This window comes from Phoca vitulina, unplaced genomic scaffold (genome assembly GCF_004348235.1).
Source record: "Phoca vitulina isolate PV1807 unplaced genomic scaffold, GSC_HSeal_1.0 scaffold4, whole genome shotgun sequence".
In the NCBI taxonomy this organism is placed as follows: domain Eukaryota; kingdom Metazoa; phylum Chordata; class Mammalia; order Carnivora; family Phocidae; genus Phoca; species Phoca vitulina.
The window spans coordinates 71,980,973-72,003,562 of NW_022589707.1; the positions used below are offsets into that span (position 1 = coordinate 71,980,973).

A 22,590-nucleotide genomic window follows, 5' to 3' on the forward strand; every position below is an offset into this window, starting at 1 on the left:
TAATAAGGACTAAAATCTTCTGAGATCCTTGTTCATGGCTACAGTGGAATGAAGACCCAATCATGTAGAAATAGAAGAACCAACTGTATTACAGACACGTATACCAAGTGGAACTGGCAGCAAGTGTCTGAGGCAGTGATGTTAATAAATTCAAGTTCATTTCTGCTCAGACTTAGAAATAAGTTTAATTTTGGAAGTGAAACAAGGCAGTTATTGCCTCGTCGAGGCGGGGAAAATATGTATGGTTAGCAGGTAAGGTGATTATGAGGGACTCTCTGGGTTTGACCCAAAATGGCGATAGGTTGTCCATGGCATGCAACCAGAAAATGAAGGCAGCAGCATGTCCTACAAACTGTGTAAACAATGGGAATTAGAGTAAACACAGGAAAGCTGTAGTTTGAAGAGCACAAACATTTTCAGTTAATTTATTTAATTCAAACCAGCTCAAAAACTGTGGGCATCTGTCATGCTTAAAGGGTTAGACCCCAGAGCGTCAGTGGAAAGACCACTACCAGGAAGTCCTTCCCATTGTTGCTTACTGTCCTTTGGGGGGATATAGACCTGAAAATAGAAGGATGATATAAGTACTAGCATTTTATATTTCAAAATGATATATTTTGAAGTCGTTGCAAAAGATTAAATTCATTTCACAATTCTGGGAGAGGCATTGAGGTGCGAGGGGAAGTAGTTAGAGTTAGCCCCTTCTGTGGTTGGTGGTTTTACACGGGGATGTTTTTGTGAGGTTGTAAAGTATCTGGACAATGACAGAGGCCAAGTGAGGGACATGGGCTTTGGAAATGTGAAAAGATGAACGGGAAATAACCTTTCACAAGCAGTGCAGACATACTTGAATAATTGGGAATGCAGTGAAGACACCACAGCATTTCTCACTCGGATGACTGAGAGGGCAAAGGCGCTGTTACCACTTGTCACTCTCCCTGCTTGCTTTGTGGGAGACAAGGTGGTTCCTGATGCTGGGGCGGCTTGTGGACTTTTTCATTTTCTCGGTGTGTGGGAAGTTTGCTTTTGTTTTTGTTTTTCAGTTGAATCAGGGAATTGGAAATGCTTCTGTTTTCAGTACTAGATTTTTTTTTTTTTTTAAGATTTTATTTTTATTTTATTTGACAGAGAGAGAGACAGCGAGAGAGGCAACACAAGCGGGGGAGTGGGAGAGGGAGAAATAGGCTTCCTGCTGAGCAGGATCCCAATATGGGGCTTGATCCCAGGACCCTGGGATCATGACCTGAGCCGAAGGCAGTTGCTTGACGACTGAGCCACCCAGAGGCCCCCAGTGTTAGATTGTTAAGCGCTGAGATAAAAATCATTTCTAGTTTCAATGGATTTGGCCAGTAGAATTAAATATAAAAGGAGGCTCTTTCTAAAAAAAAAAATCCTAAGAGGATAAAAAGCTTTTCATATTGTGATCACTACAATGATTTTAACCCGTATTCTAACAGTGAGGAGGAACATTGAGGGGTCAAAATTTCTTTTATGTGTTGTTTATCAAAATGAAGAAAAGGTGGTCATTAAAAGGACAAAAGATGGAGCAGTGGAGTCTGTTAAAAAAAAGGGTGTATTAAGAGAAAAGCAGAATTCTCCTCTATGAAGAGGCAGTGACTTGGGTTTTCTACCTCTCTTCCCAACTCTCCCTTGTGTCTTTATGTGGAAACAAGAGTCCTATACATTTATAAAGTACAAGGAGATATTTGATTTTGGAATAAGGGCAATATAGAATGTATTTCCCAGTATTAGTGTTAATTATGCATTGATATGATCTGGTAGTGTTCTCATTTTACAGTAGTTTCAAAGTGGAACGAGAGCCTACCTGCTAGCTACGCATGAAGCTCCAAAGTTCATGTTGCAGAGAGACTTACAGTTTTACTGATAAAACCAAATGAATCCAAGAAAGTGTTCAGTGGGGAGGGTGGGAGGAAGTTTCCAAGCAGGAAGAAAGGAAAAAAGTAGTCATCACAGTATCATCAGATACTTATTACATATCTATAATTATCTTCAAGTTATATGTTAACTTGTTTCTTATCTGACTTTTCTACTATAATGTAGTCTCCAGGAGGATGGAGATTTTTGTCTCTTTTATTTAGTGCTATGTGCCAAGTAGAAGTTGCTCAATAAATACTTGAATAAGAAATGAATAGGTGGCTCGGGTACCTGGGTGGCTCAGTCGGTTAAGAGTCAGACTCTTGATTTCGGCTCAGGTCATGATCTTAGAGTCATGAGATTGAGTTCTACATCCGGCTCTGTGCTCAGTGGAGAGTCTGCTTGAGATTCTCTCTCGCTCTTCCTCTGCCCCTCCCCTCCATGTTCTTTCTCTCTCTCAAATAATTAAATCTTAAAAAAAAAAAAAAGAAAGAAAGAAAAGAAATGAAACAGGGGGGTGCCTGGCTGGCTCAGTCGGTGGAACATGAGACTTGATCTTGAGTTGTGAGTTCAAGCCCCATATTGGGTGTGGAGCTTACTTAAAAACAAAAAAAAAAAATTTAAAAAGGAATAGGTGAATGAATTTTGCATCTGCTTTGGTTATAACACTCGTCAAAAAGATTAAGAGCAATTAACTATATAATGCAAGTCACTAACCCTAGGAGTTTATAATTTAATGTGGTTAATGTAGATGCACATCTCATAATGTTTTACAGGAAAAAAAAAATCAGTGACAAAGCATAGGTAAAAAATAATGCTTTTAATTATATATATTTTTTTGTCTGTATGATTATGAGGTGATGTGGTATCATTTAAGGCTGTGGAAAAAGACAAATGAGAAAAAATGAACAGTAGAACAGCTGAAGTGACATTGGCAGTAGGGGAGATGGTTGAGTAGGTAAAAGTGTATTTATGGAGGAGTTTCTATCCATCAAGAAGGGGATAAAGTGGAGTGAAAGTTTTCTTACATTTTAGCTCACCTTTCGTCAGGGTACCAGCATAAGTAGCAATTGCTTATGTTTTGGGATTCAAATATTTATATGTATAAAAAGTTATTTTGTGAAATGCTTCAAACATACAGAAAAGTAAAGATAAAATTACAAGTACATAGATACTCAACCCCCATACGGAAAGCAAATGTAATGAACACCCAGGTACTTTCCACCCATTTTTAACAAATGTTTTAATTTTACTTTTTTCACATTTTTAAACAGAAATATAACATGTTGGAGTTGACAATCTCTTTAACCTTCTCTAAACAAAAGTTTGCTTTCCATGAGATTGCAAAATAAGCCCTTTTATACCAGTGCATGAGTTTAAATGATTCAGTGTGCTTTTTTACTTTAAAACCATTTTAATGATTAAGAAAATAGTTCAATAAAGTTTCTTTTTCTTACTAAAAAAGCTTAACAGTATAACCTATTAAATGACAAAAGTTTTTAAGAGTTTAGGAAAGGTTATTTCAATTTCTTTTCAAAAGGAATTTGTTTGCAAATAAGGAGCATGTTTTTTGCCAGCCTAACACTTCATACTTTTGTACTGTGGAAAACTTTTCTGGTACCTCTGTTCCACATATTTAGTTTTTCACCATTAGACTTCTGTACCTAGAACCTCAGTGCTAAACTGGTAACATTGGTTATTTTGGGTGGAGGAGATTGCATCATATAGAATTTGACGTTCTAAATTACTTCGGAAATATTTAAAATTTTGTATAATCATATATTATTTTGGAATTGAAAAAGGTAAATGTTAAACATAGGTATTTTTATTTATTTTTTATTTATTTTTATATTTTTTATTTAAATTCAGTTAGCCAACATATGGTACATCATTAGTTTTTGATGTAGTGTTCAAGTGCTCATCCCATCACGTGCCCTCCTTAATGCCCATCACCCAGTTATCCCATCCTCCTACCCATCTCCCTTTCTACAACCCTCAGTTTGTTTCCCAGAGTCGAGTCTCTCATGGTTTGTCTCCTTATCTGATTTCTTCCCATTCAGTTTTCCCTCCTTTCCCCTATGATCCTCTGTGCTATTCTTGTGGATTCCTATTCCACATATCATATGGACATATCATATGGACAGTTAACCATATGATAATTGTCCTTGTCTGATTGACTTATGCTAAACAAAGGTGCTTTTAAATTATGTTCTAAATAAGTGTCAAATTCAGCATCTCCTTTTTATAATTGATGCAATATGAAATGAGCAGATGCACTTACTCCTGTACCTGTGTTTATACATGTGATGTGTATCTCACATCTATACATATCTCACCAGTTGAATAAGTGTATCGCTTACTTATACTGCTCTTTCTAGTATATTCATAAAATTATGAGGAAAAAATATTTCCTTTGTTAAATCATGCTATTATTTATGATAATATGAAGAGATGCCATTGTTTTTTTCTTTATTTTCTTAACAGAGAATGTTCTCTTTCTAACCCATTGTGGTTAACAGTTTTTGTTTTCACACATTTGATTATGTTGCCTCAGAGGGGAAAGTAATGCTCTGCTAATTTAAGAAATTAGCAATGTGTTAATAATTTGACAGGTATACACTGGGTTGTGTAACTAAAAATTGTATATGAGCCATCAATAGAGAAAATATCTAATGTAAGTAATTTGTGGAATCTAATATGTTATAATTCATCTTTTTATGATACAGTGTTTCCTATTTCTAAGGGTACAAACTTTCAGTAAATCAGGGGCAAAGAATGACAAAATTAGGGATGCCTGGGTGGCTCAGTTGGTTAAGTGGCTGCCTTTGGCTCAGGTCATGATCTCAGGGTCCTGAGATCGAGCCCCACTTTGGGCTCCCTGCTCAGTAGGGAGTCTGCTTCTCCCTCTCCCTCTGCTGCTCCCCCTGCTTGTGCTCTCTCACTCTCCCTCTCTCTCAAATAAATAAATCTTTAAAAAAAAAAAAAATAACATTAGGAAAAAATACAACTTTATGTTCATTTTTTAAATTTTCCTTAAAATATAGAGTGCTTAATTCTCTGAGGTTCATTAATTATATTTCAGTGTAATTAACATTATAATATTTTAATATAAATTAAGTAAAATAATTTGGGATCTATCTATTATGTTTCAAATGAGGAGCCACATAGCTTCAAATGGTACCATGCCTTTTTAAAATTATGTTTTTGTGTCTTTACATTGTTACTGTCTCTGACCATTATTTCATATTATTTCTAGATAAAAGAGTGGCTCTGTTTAAACTGTCAGATGAAGAGAGCTCTAGGAGGTGATCTGGCTCCAGTCCCATCATCCCCTCAGCCCAAACCGAAGACTGCCCCCGTTACTCCTGCATCCGCAGTGAGCAAACCATCCCCACAGCCACAGCCGACTTCTCCAAAGAAGGATACTGTACCCAAACAGGATATCTCAAAGGCCCCCGAGTCTAAGAAGCCCCCACCACTAGTGAAACAACCGACCATTCACGGATCCCCCCCACTGGCAGCCAAGCAGCCTCCTGTGGCCGAGTCCTCATCCAAGCCTGCCCCTCCCAAAGAGCCTTCGGTCCCGTCTGAGCAGGCCAAGGTCCCCATGGCTGAGGATAAGCCAAAGCAGCCCAAGGCGGTGAAACCAGCCACAGACATTGTGTCTTCATCGTCGATAGCAGCAAAACCTGATATTCCAAGCTCCAAAGTACAGTCAGAGGATCAAGAGAGAATAGCCCCTCCTCTAAAAACAGATGCTGCCAAACCCTCACAGAGTTTTCCACCAACAGGAGAAAAAGTCACCCCCGTTGATTCTAAAGTCATACCCCGACCTGCATCAGATTCAAAAATTATTTCACATCCTGGGCCTAGTTCAGAGAGCAAAGGTCAAAAGCAAGTTGATCCAGTTCAAAAGAGGGAAGAACCCAAGAAAGCACAAACCAAAATGACTCCTAAGCCAGATGCCAAGCCGATGCCAAAGGGGTCACCTCCGCCCCCAGGCCCACGACCTACCACTGGCCAAACTGCGCCCACATCTCAGCAGCCCCCAAAGCCTCAGGAGCAGTCAAGACGCTTCAGTCTGAATCTGGGAAGTATTACTGATGCCCCCAAATCACAGCCCACGACGCCTCAAGAAACTGTGACTGGAAAACTCTTTGGGTTTGGAGCATCAATCTTCAGCCAGGCATCAAATTTAATCTCCACAGCAGGCCAGCCTGGGTCTCAGTCTCAGAGTGGGCCTGGGGCCCCAACAAAACAAGGCCCTCCTCCTCCACAGCCACCTCCTCAGGGGCCACCCAAATCCACAGGTCAGGTGCCAGCAGCACCTGCAAAGGTTATCCCTGTGAAAAAAGAAACAAAAGCTCCAGTGGCTGAAAAATTAGAGCCCAAAGCTGAAGAAGTTCCAACCGTAAAAAGAACAGAAACAGAAAAGAAGCCTCTGCCTGTTAAGGATAGCAAAGCTTCAGCAGCGGAGCCTCAGAAGGCTGTCCTTCCCCCCAAGTTGGAGAAAACCCCCAAACCAGAATCGACCTGTCCTCTCTGCAAAACTGAACTCAACGTAGGTTCTCAGGATCCTCCTAACTTCAATACTTGCACTGAATGCAAGAATCAAGTGTGTAATCTCTGTGGATTTAACCCTACACCGCACTTGACTGAGGTAAGCGATTTATATCTTACTTATGGATGTGAGTATATCATGTTTATTCTGAAGTATTTTGGTAGCCGAAATTCTGAGCAAAAAAATCCCCCAAAGCACAAAAAAAAACCATTTCTAGTAAAGAAGGCATATCAATATTGATGGCATAGTTTCAATTACTTATTACAGGCTTAATTTCTTTTTAAAAGTTCATGTAATTATATTTTTCTGGGTTATGCACCAGAATTAAGAAGATGAAATAAGCTGACAGTTTAAAGTAACAATTATCCCAATCCTTTGTGAATTAAAGACCCGTAGCTTTGGAGGACTACACGGTTTTCACTTACCAAGGGCAAGTAGGAGTTGTAATTTACCGTTCCCATGGTCTTCAATCCTTCCTGCCTCCACTACCTTAGAGAAAGTGTTAGTTGCTTACAGATGCATAAATAACATGAGATCTGTTATTTTACAAAAATTGTTAAGAACTTAGTGCAAGTTAATAATATTGCCTACTAGAAAATAGTGGTTCAGACTTATCGGGCCTAGACTTCTTATAATTCTCTTTGAGCTATTGTCTGCCATAAATATAATAGAATACTTTAATAAGAAATGTGCAAAGAAAACAAAAAACAAAAACAGATACATGGGTTTCAGTGACTGATGTCAAGGAACTGTGTTTTAAAAAAACTTTTTTAATGGGATGATGAGACATTTTCCCCACAATGTAAATGACCAAAATGCAGATAGGCAAATTTCTATCTAACAGAGATATTAAAGAATGAATGTAAACATTAGTAATGTGTTAGGGCTGTTAGAATATTTAGATCTTGGGAAACTGAGGGGTTAAATGATTGGTGCTTTCTTAGAGGTTTAATAAACATTTTGGAATTGAATTTTAAATAATTGTTCATTGTTTTTACACAAATCAGAAATACTTAAGGATTATTTTATTCCACTCTCTTTGATCTTGTAATTCATTGGAATGGAAAAATTGAACAGATTTTAGCAATTATACAGAAGAAGCTTTAGAGATTCTTGGTGGTGTTTTCGACTTAATTTTTTTTGAAGAATAGACTGTATACATTTTTTATTTTTTACTTTTAAAAGACATTAGGTTGCTTTGACATAATTAGCATCATGTGAAAGTATTGTTTCTACAGACTTAAGCCGATTTTTCTCCTCTTTATCTGTGATGAATAGAGTTAACTGAGATCCATTTTAAAGGCAGATAAAATTTGGTTTCCCTCAGCACTTCATGAGGGGTAACCACTATAATTATTACTTACAGTGGTTTGGATTCAATACAAAAGCAAAACAAAAAGCAAACCTTAAATTTCTCCCATATATTTAGAAGAGTTGTTTTTGGTTGTGTATTCATGAAGCAGAAAATATGGGTTTTACCAATACAATTGTATTTATTTCATAGACTTAAAAAATTGTACCCTTTAATGAGGAGCTGATGGTGTCAACACAGTACCGTTTAAGAGTTATAAAACAAACTGCATCACTAAAAACAAAACCTAATGTCTACATTTAAAATGTATTTCGGGGGCGCCTGGGTGGCTCAGTCGTTAAGCATCTGCCTTCAGCTCAGGTCATGATCCCAGGGTCCTGGGATCGAGCCCTGCATCGAGCTCCCTGCTCCGCAGGAAGCCTGCTTCTCCCGCTCCCACTCCCCCTGCTCGTGGTCCCTCTCTCGCTGTGTCTCTCTCTGTCAAATAAATAAATAAAATCTTTAAATAAAATAAAATAAAATGTGTTTTGGGCACACTAAAAAAAAAGTGTAGAGTTGAGGGAGGATTTGTGTGTGTGTGTGTGTGTGTGTACATATGTATATGTATATATTTGGACCATAGTGATTACGAGAATCCACTCAGTGTTTGGAGGTATGAAATGAGAGCCCTTGGGTAGAAAGACAATGAAGTTTTCAGGAAAATCTTTGGTTTTCTTTGTGTTGGTAAATTTTATTTTTTTGTCGGGGGTCCTAATTTGGAAAGGAGATTTCTTGAATAAAGCACAGAATTACCTAGGCCATGTGTGAAATTTCAGTAGTTTGAAAATATAAGTGGTCTCAAGTATTCAGGTGGTTTAGGTGAAATCCTATTTTAAATATGATCACTAGGATCACTGTTACTGTTCAGAGTATTTTGCTGTGTGGTAATTTATTTGAATTTGGAAGATGTTTCAGAGAAGAAAAAAAAATTGATGTAACAAAAGAAGTTGGCTAATGTTCCTGGTGTAACTTAACTGTGCTAATCCATGTGAAGTTTTCAGTTAGTAGAAGACCTTAGTGCCTTCCAGCCTATAGGTAAAGTCGTTGGCTGACCTGGTATCAAAGGAGTGAATGATGGGCGCCTGGGTGGCTCAGATGGTTAAGTGTCTGCCTTCGGCTCAGGTCATGATCCCAGAGTCCTGGGATCGAGTCCCGCATCGGGCTCCCTGCTCAGCGGGGAGCCTGCTTCTCCCTCTGCCTCTCTCTCTCTCTCTCTATCTCTCATGAATAAATTAATAAAATGTTTAAAAAAAAAAAAAAGGAGTGAATGACGTTGGTTGAGTGATTCGGTGTTCAAATATTCCTCTTATTATTACCCCAAAGGACTTGGGAGGAGTGGCAGAAGGAGTTAGTTGAAAGAAAGGCACATTGTGTTTGTATGTGTGTGTGTGCATACATACACATACATTTCTAGAAAATTTTAAATACGATTTATAGGCTTAACTTGTGGTGCTCTGTCAGAGTTATTACTACTAATCTCTCCTCATTTCCTTCAGTCAGGAGCGATTAGGGAAGCATCTTCTCCCTGACCTTTGCTTCATTTCTATGCTTTCTCCATTCTGCTTGTGATATTTATTTCTTGTTAACCTCATATTTTCTGCTCTTTCCTCCTAGTTTTAGGGGGCACATTCTGAAAATACTCAGACTTTATACCTGCAATGCAAAGAAGTGGTATTTCTAAGAAAGGAATCAACTATTTCCATTTATTATTCTAATAAAGCACATTTAACTTTATATTATAAGCCTCTGCTTCTACTCTACCTCATCACTGTGAGGCAGGTCTTCTTTTCCTGTGGGTACCACTCTGCCTTCCCTTTTTGCTGTTCTGTTCCTCTGGTGGCGAGAAGAGCTGGTTACAGTTAGTCATGGGTTAGGGAGCTGTAGAGAGTACCCCCCCAGTAATCAACCACACCTGTCTCTTTGGTGGCTTCCTGTTTCTCATACACAGCATCCCCCACAACACCTGAGCTGTGCCAAGGGCTGCCTGCGGGGCCCTGGAGTGTAGCCAGGCTTCAACCTCAGCTTCAGGGTTTAACTGTGTGATGCCAAGTTCGTATAAATGGCACCGTGATCCAGTAGCCTCTGATAGCAAGGAACAAGTCTCTTAGGCTTTAACTTTTGCCAACTCAGGGAATATCTTATCTTAGAAAGAGTTTTAAAAGCAGCAGCAGGGCTTTCTGAAAGAGCTGATCTTAGAGAATTTGGAAGCATCCTGAGAAAAACAGCCTAAGTTGACAATCAGTTTACCTAGTGAATTTATTAATTCTGGTTCAGTTCAAATGCAAAAAGGACTCAAAATTACTCATAGTGGGTGGTGATGTTATTGTTTTTACTGTACCTTTCAAAAGTAATTTTTTACTATGGGAATAAAACTTAAAACCACGTTTCCTCATGTTTCAGGAAGTTCCAGGGTCATAATTTTGCTTCCTTAGTAAGATAATTATGCAGGGCCTGAGTGATACAGGAATAGCTAGCATATATTTGTCACTAGGCAACAGATGGGCCTTTTGAGCCAATTAAGACCCAGTGGTGTAACCGGGATCCCTTCAGATCTTCACTCTCTAGCTGGGGTGGCTTCTGCCTTCTCTATCACACACTCAAGGAAAGCCTCGTGGGCATGTGCTGGATTTCTTAGTTTGGCAAACACATATCTTGCTTTTACTTGAAAAATCATTACTTAATACTTTAAAAATCATATGCCCAATACCTTTAAAAAGCAATTAAGTACGTACACACACAAAATTAAAAACCAAAAGAATGATAAAAAATCAGTAAGTAGAAAATAATTCTACCAATAATTATTTTCAAAAGAATTATGTAATGGAGAAATGCATTCTGTGTGAATATTTCTGACATGCATGGCAGAGAGGGACACTGATAGCACTTTTTAGCTTGCGTGAGAAAGTTGACAAGTTCATGGGTTGAAACAAAATTTTTATTTCTTAATTTTTAGGAGAATTTTGATGTGTTGCTTTTTTATTAAGTGATACTTAGTCAGAAAATCCAAATGTGGATTTATTTATTTATTCTTTTTAGTAATTAATTTTTTTTATTATGCCATATTAATCACCATACATTACATCATTAGTTTTTGATGTAGTGTTCCATGATTCATTGTTTGCGTGTAACACCCAGTGCTCCGTGCAGAATATGCCCTCTTAGCCTGGTGATGGGTACCAAATGTGGATTTAAAATAAACTTTTGTTTAAACAAATTTAAACAAAGTAATTTCTCCATTGGTCTTTTCTTCTATGGGTTTTTACATGGTTAATATTCTGTTCTCTCTGGTAGTTCTGTATTCCAGTCTTAACATGTGATTATATAATATTTCCTCACATGACTAAAAGACTGTACATATTATTAAAAGTGATTATTACTTAATTATTTTGATATATGGATATGTTTTTTCATGCACGTTCTTCTCACATTGGGGATTTAGGCTGTTCAATTTTTTTCATTATAAATAAGATGAATATTTTTGGACTAAATATTTTGTATTTTTAACTGTTTCCCAAGGAAAGTTTGCTAGTACTCATGTTACTGAATCAAGGGACAAGGACCCTGAAGTATCAGATTCTCTTTGGAGATGTGATAGCATTTGACATCTCCACCGCTGGTGTCATGATTCCCTTCTTTTACTGCAGCTTCTCCGTACTTGAATAAAAACATTGAAAATGATACCTGTTAATTTGGAGGTCTAAAATTGCTATAATATTGTTCCTTTGATTTGTATTTCTTTGATTCCCAGAAATTTTATTTGGCTATTACAGGTAAATAGATGATGCTCATTAGGATCCAGACAAAACATTGTGTAGGCATTATGGGAAAAGGTAACCTGCCGTCACTGTTGCTGGTTTGGTTTTTGTTTTTGTTTGTTTGTTTTTGTTTTTGCAATAGGCTGGTATTTGAAAGGCATTTTCCTGACAACAATCTTGTTGGGTATGTCTTACAGTGATTTTAGAGATCGGGAGAATGGATATCAGGGCAGGGCAGCTATCCAACCACAGAAGTAGAATTCAGAGGCTGAGCCAGTGGGCTCTCTCCTGTCATATATGTGAGTAACCTAGGGAACTTGATAGCAAATGCCCCTTGTTCTGTCCTCATCTTACCTATAAGTTGTGTCAGTTGGTAATTACCAGGACTTTCATACCAACACATTTGCTAGTATGTGCATGAAAGCTGGGTAGCATTTGGGGCCCACAGAATAGTGGTGTCTGTGTTACATGGTTGGACCTAGAAGAATGGGCCAGTCGAGTGGTTCAGAAGCATAGAGGGCAGCATCATTGCATTATTTTTCTTTCCAGGTAAGTCCACCACTGGTCACCATTTATGGGTGAAAGGGATGACTGAATGACGAAATGATGTCCCTACTTTCACATATGTGAGTGTGAGGACATAAAACATGCTCCACTGCAAGAAATACTATTATATTCCTGCCAATGAATACAAAGACTTTACTCCATGAAAATTATGAACATCTCGGTGTTCAGTGGTTGTTGATCTTTGCTTCTACCATCACATCTGCATAGCCTCTTTTGTTACATTCCCAGGAGTGGGATTGTTGGACCATAGGTTATCTATACCTTAAACTTGTTCTCCAGGGCAGTTGTCTCAGTTTATATTCTGGCCAACTTCTCATACCTGCTGCTATTTCTCTAGAGATGCATTGTCTGATAAGATAGTCACTGGACAGATGTGGCTAATGAGCACTGTGGCTAACTCAAATTAAGATTATCTTAAGTGCAAAAAAAAACCCACATTTGATTTAAAAAAAACTCTATGAAAAAAATGTAAAATATCTCCCCGATAATTTTATGTTGATTACTGTTACGTAAGGCTTTCCATCCTTAAATACTGCTATTACTACTACCTTTTCATCATGTAACTCTGGGGTTGCCTATGTCCATGCATGGTGATATACTGCGGTGTAGGATTTATTATTTTCTCTCTATACAAGAAAAATACAGTATTATTAGATTTATCGCTCTCTGATTATCTTTTGCAGAGCTCATTTTCCTTATGTTACACAAGATAGCTGGTTCTTTTTGCGTGCTCTACTGAGCAGATAGTTCTCAGGGCTCTCATCATCAAGAGACACACTACTAATGCCTGGTCTGGTCTGGCCCAAGGATCAATGTTCTCAGGTGTTGCTAACCATCATTAAGAAATAGCTGTACTATTGAAAAAACAAAAAAAAAAGATCTGTACTATTGATGGGCATAATGTGGCCATGCTAGTCTTCAAGTCAGGACATCTTCTCTACTGATCCCTCTGGTTCCAAATGTTTTCTCTCTCACTTCTTTTCAGAACTTTTGTGTCTATTTATATTCATCAATATTTGGGTCAGTTGCTACTAGGAAACTCAGCAGTACAAAATATTAGAACTTACATCATTTGGTCCACTATTTTCTCCCTTTACTTTCTTGATGACCATTTATTTTACTTTTAAAACTCTATCCCAGTAATTAGGCGCCTGGGTGGCTCAGTTGGTTAAGCCACTGACTCTTGATTTTGGCTCAGGTCATGATCTTGGGATCCTGGGATTGAGCCCCACTTTGGGCTCCATGCTTGGCAGGGAGTCTGCTTGAAATTCTCTCTCTCTCTACCCCTCTCTGCATCCCCCTGTGCACGTGCACTCTCTCTGTCTTAAATAAATAAATACATTAAAAAAATAAAACTCTATTCCAATAATTTGAATTTCAGAAGTAGTATTCCAAATAACAATCCATAGGTACTGAAGTGTCTGAAGAGAAATGAGTAGCTTCCTCTCCGCCATGCACTTCATATTAATGACGCAGTACCTGTTCAGACCATCTTTTTCTTTTTTGCTTTTCATTTTTTAAATTTTTAATTGATGTATCATTGACATGTAATATTAAATTAGTTTTCGGTGTACAACATAGTCGTTCAACAATTGTATACATTATGAAATGCTCACCACAATAAGAGTATTGCAGTATTATTGACCATATTCCCTATGCTGCGCTTTTCATCCCCATGACTTACTTATTTTATAATTGGTAATTTGTGCCCCTTAATCCCCTTTGCCCATTTTATCCATTCTCCCACCACTCCCCTTTGGTAGCCATCAGTTCTCTAGGAATCTCACTCCTTTTTTGTTGCTTGTTTGCTCATTTGTTTTGTTATTTAGACTCCACATAAAATGAAATCATGTGGTATTTGTCTTTCTCTGGCTTGTTTCACTTAGCATACCCTCTAGGTCCATCATTGTTGTCATGAATTGTAAGATTTCATTCTTTTTTATGACTGAGTAATATTCCCATGCAGTATATACCACATCTTTGTTTTCCATTCATCTATAGATGGACACTTGGGTTACTTCCATATCTTGACTATAATAAATCATGCTGCAATAAACATAAGGGTGCATATATCTTTTCAAATTAGTGTTTCTGTATTCTTAGGGTAAATACCCAGTAGTGGAATTACTGGATCGTAGGGTAATTCTATTTTTAATTTTTTGAGGATCCTCCTTACTGTTTTCCAGAGTGGCTGCACCAGTTTGCATTCCCATCAGTGGTGCATGAGGATTCCTTTTTCTCCACATCCTTGTCAACATTTGTGATATCTCATTGTGGTTTTGATTTGCATTTCCCTGATGATGAGAGATGTTAAGCATCTTTTTACGTATCTCTTGGCCATCTGTATATCTTCTTTGGAGAAATGTCTGTTGATGTCTTCTGCCTACTTTTTGATTGGATTATTTGTTATTAGGGTGTTAAGTTGTATCAGTTCTTTATATATATTTGGGTACTAACCCTTTATTTGATGTATCATTTGCAAATATCTTCTCCCGTTCTGTAGGCTTTCTTTTATTTTTGTTGATTGTTTTCTTCTCTGTGCAGAAGCTTTTTATTTTGATGTAGTCCCAATAGTTTACTTTTGTTTTTTTTTCCCCTTGCCTTTGGAGACATATCTAGAAAAATATGATACGATATACAAATATGAAAATTTTGATATGGCTAATGTCAGAGAAATTGATGCCTATGCTCTCTTCCAAGACTTTTATGGTTTTAGGTCTCACATTTAGGTGCTTAATGCATTTTGAATTTATTTTTGTGTACAGTATAAGGAAGTGGTCTGTTTTCATTCTTTTGCATGTAGCTGTCCAGTTTTCCCAACACCATTTGTTGAGACTTTCTTTTTCTTATTGCATATTCTTGCCTCCTTTGTTGAAGATTAATTGACTGTATAATCATGGGTTTATTTCAGGGCTCTCAATTCTGTTTCATTGATCTATGTGTCTTTTTTTGTGCCAGTACCATACTGGTTTAATTACTATAGCTTTGTATGTATATCTTGAAATCTCAGATTGTGATACCTCCAGTTTTGTTGTTTTTCAAGATTGCTTTTGGCAATCTTGTGGGGTCTTTTGTGGTTTCATAAAAATATTATGGTTTTTTTGGCCTTGTCTGTGAAAAATGCTGTTGGTATTTTGATAGAAGTTGTATTAAATTGGTAGGTTTCTTTGGGTAGTATAGACATTTTAACAATATTTGTTCTCCCAATCCATAAGCATGGAATATCTTTCCATTTGTGTCATTTTCTGTTTCTTTCATCACTGTTTTATAGTTTTAGAGAACAGGTCTTTCATCTTCTTGGTTAAGTTTATTCCTAGGTATTTTATTATTTTTGATGCACTGTAAATGGGACTGTTTTCTTAATTTCTTTTTCTGCTACTTCATTATTAGTGTATAGAAATGCAACAGATTTCTGTATATTGATTTTGTATCCTATGACCTTACTGAATTCTTTTATCAGTTCTGGTAGTTTTTTTGGTTGAATCCTTAGGATTTCCTATACATAGGGCCATGTCATCTGCAAAGAGTGAAAGTTTTACTTTTTCCTTACCAATTCGGATGGCTTTTATTTCTTTTTGTCTGATTGTTGTGGCTAGCACTTCTAGGACTAGGTTGAATAAAAATGGTGAGAGTGGGTATCCTTGTTTTGTTTCTTATCTTAGGGGTAAAGCTCTCAGTTTTTAAGTATGATGTTAGCTGTGGGTTTTCATATATGGCCATTATTATGTTGAGATATGTTCCTTTACTCTGATTTTTAGTGCATCCTTTGTCATGTAATAAATTTCCATTAAAATCCAGTTCGCTCTTGTACTGTCAGTTACATGTCTAGTCTGCAGTCAGTACCTTACTATTTTTATTAGTCTAGTTTTAATATTTAAAGATATTAAATATCTGTGAAAACCTTAGTAAAAAAGTCTAGTGATTAGGGTGTGTATCTGGCCAGGACTTAACTTTACCCTACTTATAAGCTAATAAATCAGCTTGTTACTATTTCATAGTTGCCTGTCATTGACACGACGCTTCTGGGTCAGAGACAAAGAATTTTATTACTCACATCATAGCATGTAGCATGAACATCATAATATTTGCATTAGTTCATCTTGCCCTCCATGACTCTCATGTGAGTCATGTGATACGGGCCTATATTGATACTGCACATGTAGCGGGTTCTTCACATATGAAGAACACTGAGCTTGTCGAACCCACCTCTTTTATGCAAACTGTAAGCTAGCCTGCTTTTTGCCCTAGAGGAAGACATTACCTCATCCTTTAAGGTTGCCCACTGCATGCACAAGACTCAGAAATAACCAAGATGAAGAGCAGCCAGGGCCTTACACTGTTGGCATAACCTGTAAGACGTGTAGGAGCATTTGTGACCCCCTGAGGACTGTCCTTCACAAGAGGGAAACTATTATGAATATAACTATATTCATAATTAAAATATTATGAACTTCTCCTTAAAATGATGTTTAATATGGAGACTAAGGATGGAAAACAGTGAAAAGTAAAAATATGCTGGTTTAGGCCAACTTCAACCACTTGACTGAGGGCTGGAAGCTGCCTGTTTGGAAACCTCTCATTCTTGAGTATGCTTCTCATCCAACTCCATGAAGCTTCCATGAAAGAAGACTACTTATCAAACCTCCTACTAAGATTAAGAAAATGAGGCTCAGGGAACTGAAATGATATGCTTAAGATTGGGGCCAGATAGTGGTTGCTAAGTACTAAGTAAAAATACTCTTTTCATTAAGTTTGTTTTCTGCAGCTCCTTTAATTTTTTTTTTTCCTTTACTTAAATTTTGTGAACAACAAGAACAGGAGGACAATTTGAGAGGCAGACAAACCAGTCTTATATTCAAACAAGCAATTTCTCCAGCTGAAGATACATACTCCATGAATAAATATATATTAACATATTCTTGTCCCATTGTATGTGGGTTACATAATCCTACATATTAATATAATGTTACTGTGATTTGAAAATAAATTCGATGGCATTTTCACAATGCAGACAGATTTATGTGCATGATTCTGAGATTACTCTTATTAAATGATAGAAATCTATCTAATCAGATGGCAAAATAATGTTTTTATTCTATATATGACAGTCTACAATACTGATAATGTAACCTACATAGTCATTTTATACAACTTATTGTAGATTTAGCTTACTGTAGGAGGAAAAAAGTGGTAATAGATATTCATATAAGTAATTGAAACAATATGCTTTCCTTTAATACTTTTTCACATTGGAAATTATATATATATGTCTACATATACATATATATGTATGTGTGTGTATGCACATTTATATATGTATATTTTCAGATCTAAAAATAGAAATTTCCCTGGGAGGAAGTTAGGGCTTAAAATATCACAAGGTTTAATTTTGGGAGATAACATACATAGTGTTGTGTATTAACACATAGAAATGTGAGTCATACTGCCTTGTCAATTTCTAACATGTGTAGTGTCAAGTGAAAATACCATCAGGAGAAATCGAAATATGTCTTACGTATTGAATTAGCCATTGCAATAAAAATAACCTCAGATATATGTGTGGAATGCCTAACCTTGGACTTAACTACTTTTTTTTTCTCTTTTGTTTTCTAAAAATGTTATGAGAAAATGTGTTTATGGACAGTTAAATGTTAGAAGACATGTCGTTATGGACAATTAAATGTTAGAAGATGTATCATTTTAATTTTCCCATTTGGGAAGGCGCAGAGAGAAGGAATATTCTAAAGTATTTTCAGTTGCTTGTTTTGTTAATACTATAATAAGGCTCTTTTAACAGCTAATAAATATCTTAGGTAAAGGATGGTTGTGAGTTCATCTTGTTTTCAAATCCTGAAATTAACTGTGTATTCACTTAGATTACCTTTTATGCATGTCAGAGTAACAATCACATTTTTCACCTAGTTGCAGCTTATTTCGCTGTTGCGTAACTTTGTAGGTAGAATGATTTTTTTCTGCATACCGCGTATTGGCACTATTCTCCTCATCTCAAAGTACCATCTCCAGCAGTTTTCTTTTGCACCTGCTAAAAATAGAACCTTTCCACCTGAGTCAAACTTCCAAAGGAAAGCTAATTAAAACACTCAGTTAAACAATATAAATTTTCATTGAGTAAACCATGTGTGTGAATTCCTGCTAATTTCTTTGGCTGTTTACTCAGCCTTCGTGAGACTCTTTGGACTTCTGACTTCTATTCTATGTCATGCATTTATTCTTCCACTTTTTTCTAACTCGTCAACATACTGCAATACATGAGTAGCTACTGAACAAATAAATACTCTCCACTTTAACATTCATACAGAAGTAATTATGTAAGTATTATCTAAGTGTACAAAACCATTAAGAATAGACCTAAGAGACGTAAAGAGAGAAGTGAACAGTGTCAGCTGAGCTATGCCAAACAAAGATCAAATATGTTTCATGACTTTTATAAAAAGAATCATCCTCTATTTAAAAACCTTGCATGCTTATCAGAATTCTTAATCACCTAGAGTCAGTTTTCTCGTGGCATGTAATGCAGTATAAAGATACGTACTAATCGATGGACCCAACACAATCTGGTACCTGTCTGAATAATCTAGGACATTTTCTTTAATGTATTTTATTGAAGTGTAGTTTCAAAAGATGCTGTACTAAAAACATGTTCCTTGGTCAAAAAAATGAGCAAATGCTTTATATTTAATCTCTTTTAGAGATGTAAATTGCATATATTAACACTAGGAGAAATCTTTCCACGTAGAACTTTGTTTTACCTCGTAGATAAAAAATTTATTTTACCACACAGTCTTTTTATTTATTTGACATAAATGGTTTCTAGAAGACCCATTATTCCTTAAGAAATAGTATTTTAAATATTAAATACATTTGAATTGATGCCTTCATCATCTTATTCTTAGAATTCTTTCTTTTGCCGCCATACATTATACTGTCTAGGGAAAATTTCCATTAAAATGTACCACACACATTTCATATTCAACATGTCCCATATTGAACTCATCATTTTTTCCCCCATGTTCTTTTCTCATGTATTCCTTTGCCTTGGTGAAAGGCATCATAAATCCTGAGAGTCATTCCAGACTTCTGTTTCTGTTTCATTCCCCAGAAGCTATGACTTTCAACTGGTATTGATTCTACTTGCTAAAGGTATCTTTGTTCCCTTATGTCTTTCTTATGCTCACTGTTAGAGCCTTGTTCAAGGCCTTATTAATCATCTCTGTTACAGCAGTAAGGCCCCAAACACTTTATATGGGGAAATTCAGTTTCTCAAATTTCATTCTCCAAAAAGTTTCCAATTATTTGTGCAGTGTCCTTGTTTATCATGTTCTACTGAATCCCTAATCTTGTCTCATGTAAGACTATATTCAATGCCATGATCAAAGTATATACTTTCAATTGTCTGTACCTTTGCTTGTGCCTCAATGGTCTCTACTTCCTTGCATTTTTATCTCATCCATTTTTTGAGATTCATGTCAAATATCATTTCCCCTCATGTTCTCATACTTCAGTCAGCTCTCTTCTATAGTATTGCAGTTTTCTCTTTATTTGTGTAATCTCACCAGAATGTGACCCCTGGAGCACTATCAGTACCATTAAAAGGCCAGCTCATGGTAGGTAGTCAATACATGTTTGTTCAGTGAGGGAAAAATAGAATTTTGGGAAATGGCATGTACAGGGAAAGGCATGCTTCATGTTAACAGCATTATAATTATAGTTAGAAATAGTTTGAAAGTTATTCAGTCCTATGTTTGCTGCAAGGATTTTTAAAGTCCTTCAAAAAAGTCTTATATATGCACATGTACCACTTTGCCCATGTTCTTCAAGTACAGAAGAAATAGAAAGATGAGCTATTTTTTTACATGAAACAATAAGAACCTTCTATATTTAATTTTTTTTTTTTGCTTAAAAATATCACTTTAATAATGAGGCTAACCTATACCACTATTTAATACTATGATCTCCTAGCTGCTTTCCATAATGCAAAAATTTCTCACCCTTTCTTTTCTTCTTTTGTTCATAGCATTTATTATCTTGTAACATAATAGTTAATTTATTAATTTATGGTGATTTTTGGAAATTATCTCTCTCCCTCACTAGAATATAAGTTCCCTGAATGCAGGCACTTGACATACAGTAGACTCATGCACAATCTTTGTGGAGTGGATGAATTAATCCTATATAGTTATTACAGATGTGTATCTGAATAAGGTAAACTGGAATACTGATTTGGAATGCTAACCTCGGGGCACCAGGTGGCTCAGTAGGTTAGGCGTCGGACTCTTGGTTTCTGCTTGGGTCGTGATTTCAGGGTTGTGAGATTGAGCCCCACGTCAGGCTCCATGCTTAGCCAGGAGTCTGCTTTTCTCCCTCTCCCTCTGCCCCTCCCCCCACTTGTGCACTTGCTCTCTCTTTCTCTCTAAAATAAATAAATAAACCTTAAAAAAAAAAAAAAAGAATGCTAGCCTCACATCTAGTTAGCTGCATATGTTCTTAATGACTTTCCTACCTCACCTTTTCCAAGGTCTCATTTCAAAAGGTGGAAAGAAGAAACATGTATCACATATATTTAAAAACTTTCTCCAAAATAAATTGTTCTAATAAAATTGGGCTTATCAGGGACAATGTATCTTCTGTTACAGCTGAGGGATAAAGGAATGAAACTAAGCTTCAAGGAAAAGAGACAGTGGGTTTAGTAATTCATAGAAAGGCAGTATTTGTTGACAAGATGGCACGTCCGCCACCTCATAGTGGCTTGGTTTCTTCACCTATAAAGTGGGCATGATAGTAAGAGGACCTACTTCATGGGACTGTTGTTAGGATTCGAAGAGTGAATACATGTTAAGCTTCCAGAACAGTAATGGCAATTGATAAAGCTCAGTAACTGATAGTTCTGCTGGCTATAGTTGCTAGATCTAGAAGGCATATGGTATCAAGATACACCTTTCGCTAAGACCTGATAAAAATGATTCTTTTCTAAGTCAAGTTTTACTTCTAAGGAAAGCTAAGCTGCTTAACGAAATGTGTTTTGATGTTAAACAGCAAGCCTTTACTCCAAGCTTAAAAGATTATTTCAGATCATTTTATATAATGTGGTAAAAAGTAATGGGCCCTGACTAAAATGCAAACACATGCATTGCTGTGTTTTTATGTGCGATGTCAACCATGCTTCTATTTTTACTTAACAAGCTTTTCTCTAAGATTGTGGCATATTAATATGAATGCTTTCTTTACATACGAAATGAAGCAAAGCATCTCTAAGATTTTGAAAAGACTTTTATCGAGAGAAGTTTTGTCATGGGTTTTCTTAAAATGAGTATACTTGGAAAGCCTTAGAAAATTGCTGAGAAGTAATTACCAACAAGAATATGCTGACATGAAAAATGCTCACTGAAATTTACGGCTGAATGGCTTAATTCATGTCAGTCATGGCCTGAGATTTATTTTGTTTTCTGACATTTAAATAGTTGTTCACATTTTTGTATTTCTGAAAAATTTGAGTTAAATGAAGGTTTTATATCATCACGATTTTGTTATAATGATTTATCCTAGTTCTTTAAAAACAAGCATATATTTTGTAATTAAAACACTGTATCAAACTCAGGGAAATTATAAATATAGTTATTGATAGAATATTATTTATTTACATTATACAAAAACAAACCATCATATCATTTATAGTTTTAAAATGATATTATTTTCTCTTTTTAAGAAGTTATGTCACACTTAAAAGAAACCTAAATATAGAGTTCATTTTAAAACTGATGTTACTCTAAATTTCAACTGTGAAGTAGAAACTGCTTTTTTTTTTTTTTTTCCTGCAATGGGTATTAGTTTTCTTTTGCTGTGTAGCAAGTTGCCATAAACTTAGCAGTTTAAAACAATATGCATTTATTAGCTCACAATTTTGTAGCTCAAAAATCTGGTAGGACCATGGCTAGGTTCTCAGATCAGAGTCTTAACAAGACAGAAATCAAGATGTGGTTGAGGTTGTGTTCCTTTCTAGGGGCTCTGCTAAAGAATCTGTTTCCACATTTATTCAGGTTGTTGGCAGAATTCAGTTTTTTGTGGTTGTAGGACTGAGGTCTCTGTTTTCTTTTTTTTTTTTTTTTTTTTTTAATTTTTTTTTATTGTTATGTTAATCCCCATACATTACATCATTAGTTTTAGATGTAGTGTTCCATGATTCATTGTTTGTGCATAACACCCAGTGCTCCATGCAGAACGTGCCCTCCTCAATACCCATCACCAGGCTAACCCATCCTCCCAACCCCCTCCCCTCTAGAACCCTCAGTTTGTTTTTCAGAGTCCATCGTCTCTCATGGTTCTTCTCCCCCTCCGATTTCCCCCCCTTCATTCTTCCCCTCCTGCTACATTCTTCTTCTTCTTTTTTTCTTTCTTAACATATATTGCATTATTTGTTTCAGAGGTACAGATCTGAGATTCAACAGTCTTGCACAATTCACAGC

At 36.4% G+C, this 22,590-nt stretch overlaps 1 protein-coding gene across 3 annotated transcripts in view; it reads left to right on the forward strand.

The window, feature by feature from the left end:
• The window catches only part of PCLO (piccolo presynaptic cytomatrix protein), a 395,644-nt gene that overhangs the window by 21,136 nt on the left and 351,918 nt on the right, over nucleotides 1-22,590 (forward strand). For all 3 annotated transcript variants that reach the window (XM_032402272.1, XM_032402273.1, XM_032402274.1), the window contains exon 3: nucleotides 5,132-6,535. In XM_032402272.1, the coding sequence (XP_032258163.1) occupies nucleotides 5,132-6,535 (1,404 nt within the window). The remainder of the gene's footprint in view (nucleotides 1-5,131; nucleotides 6,536-22,590) is intronic.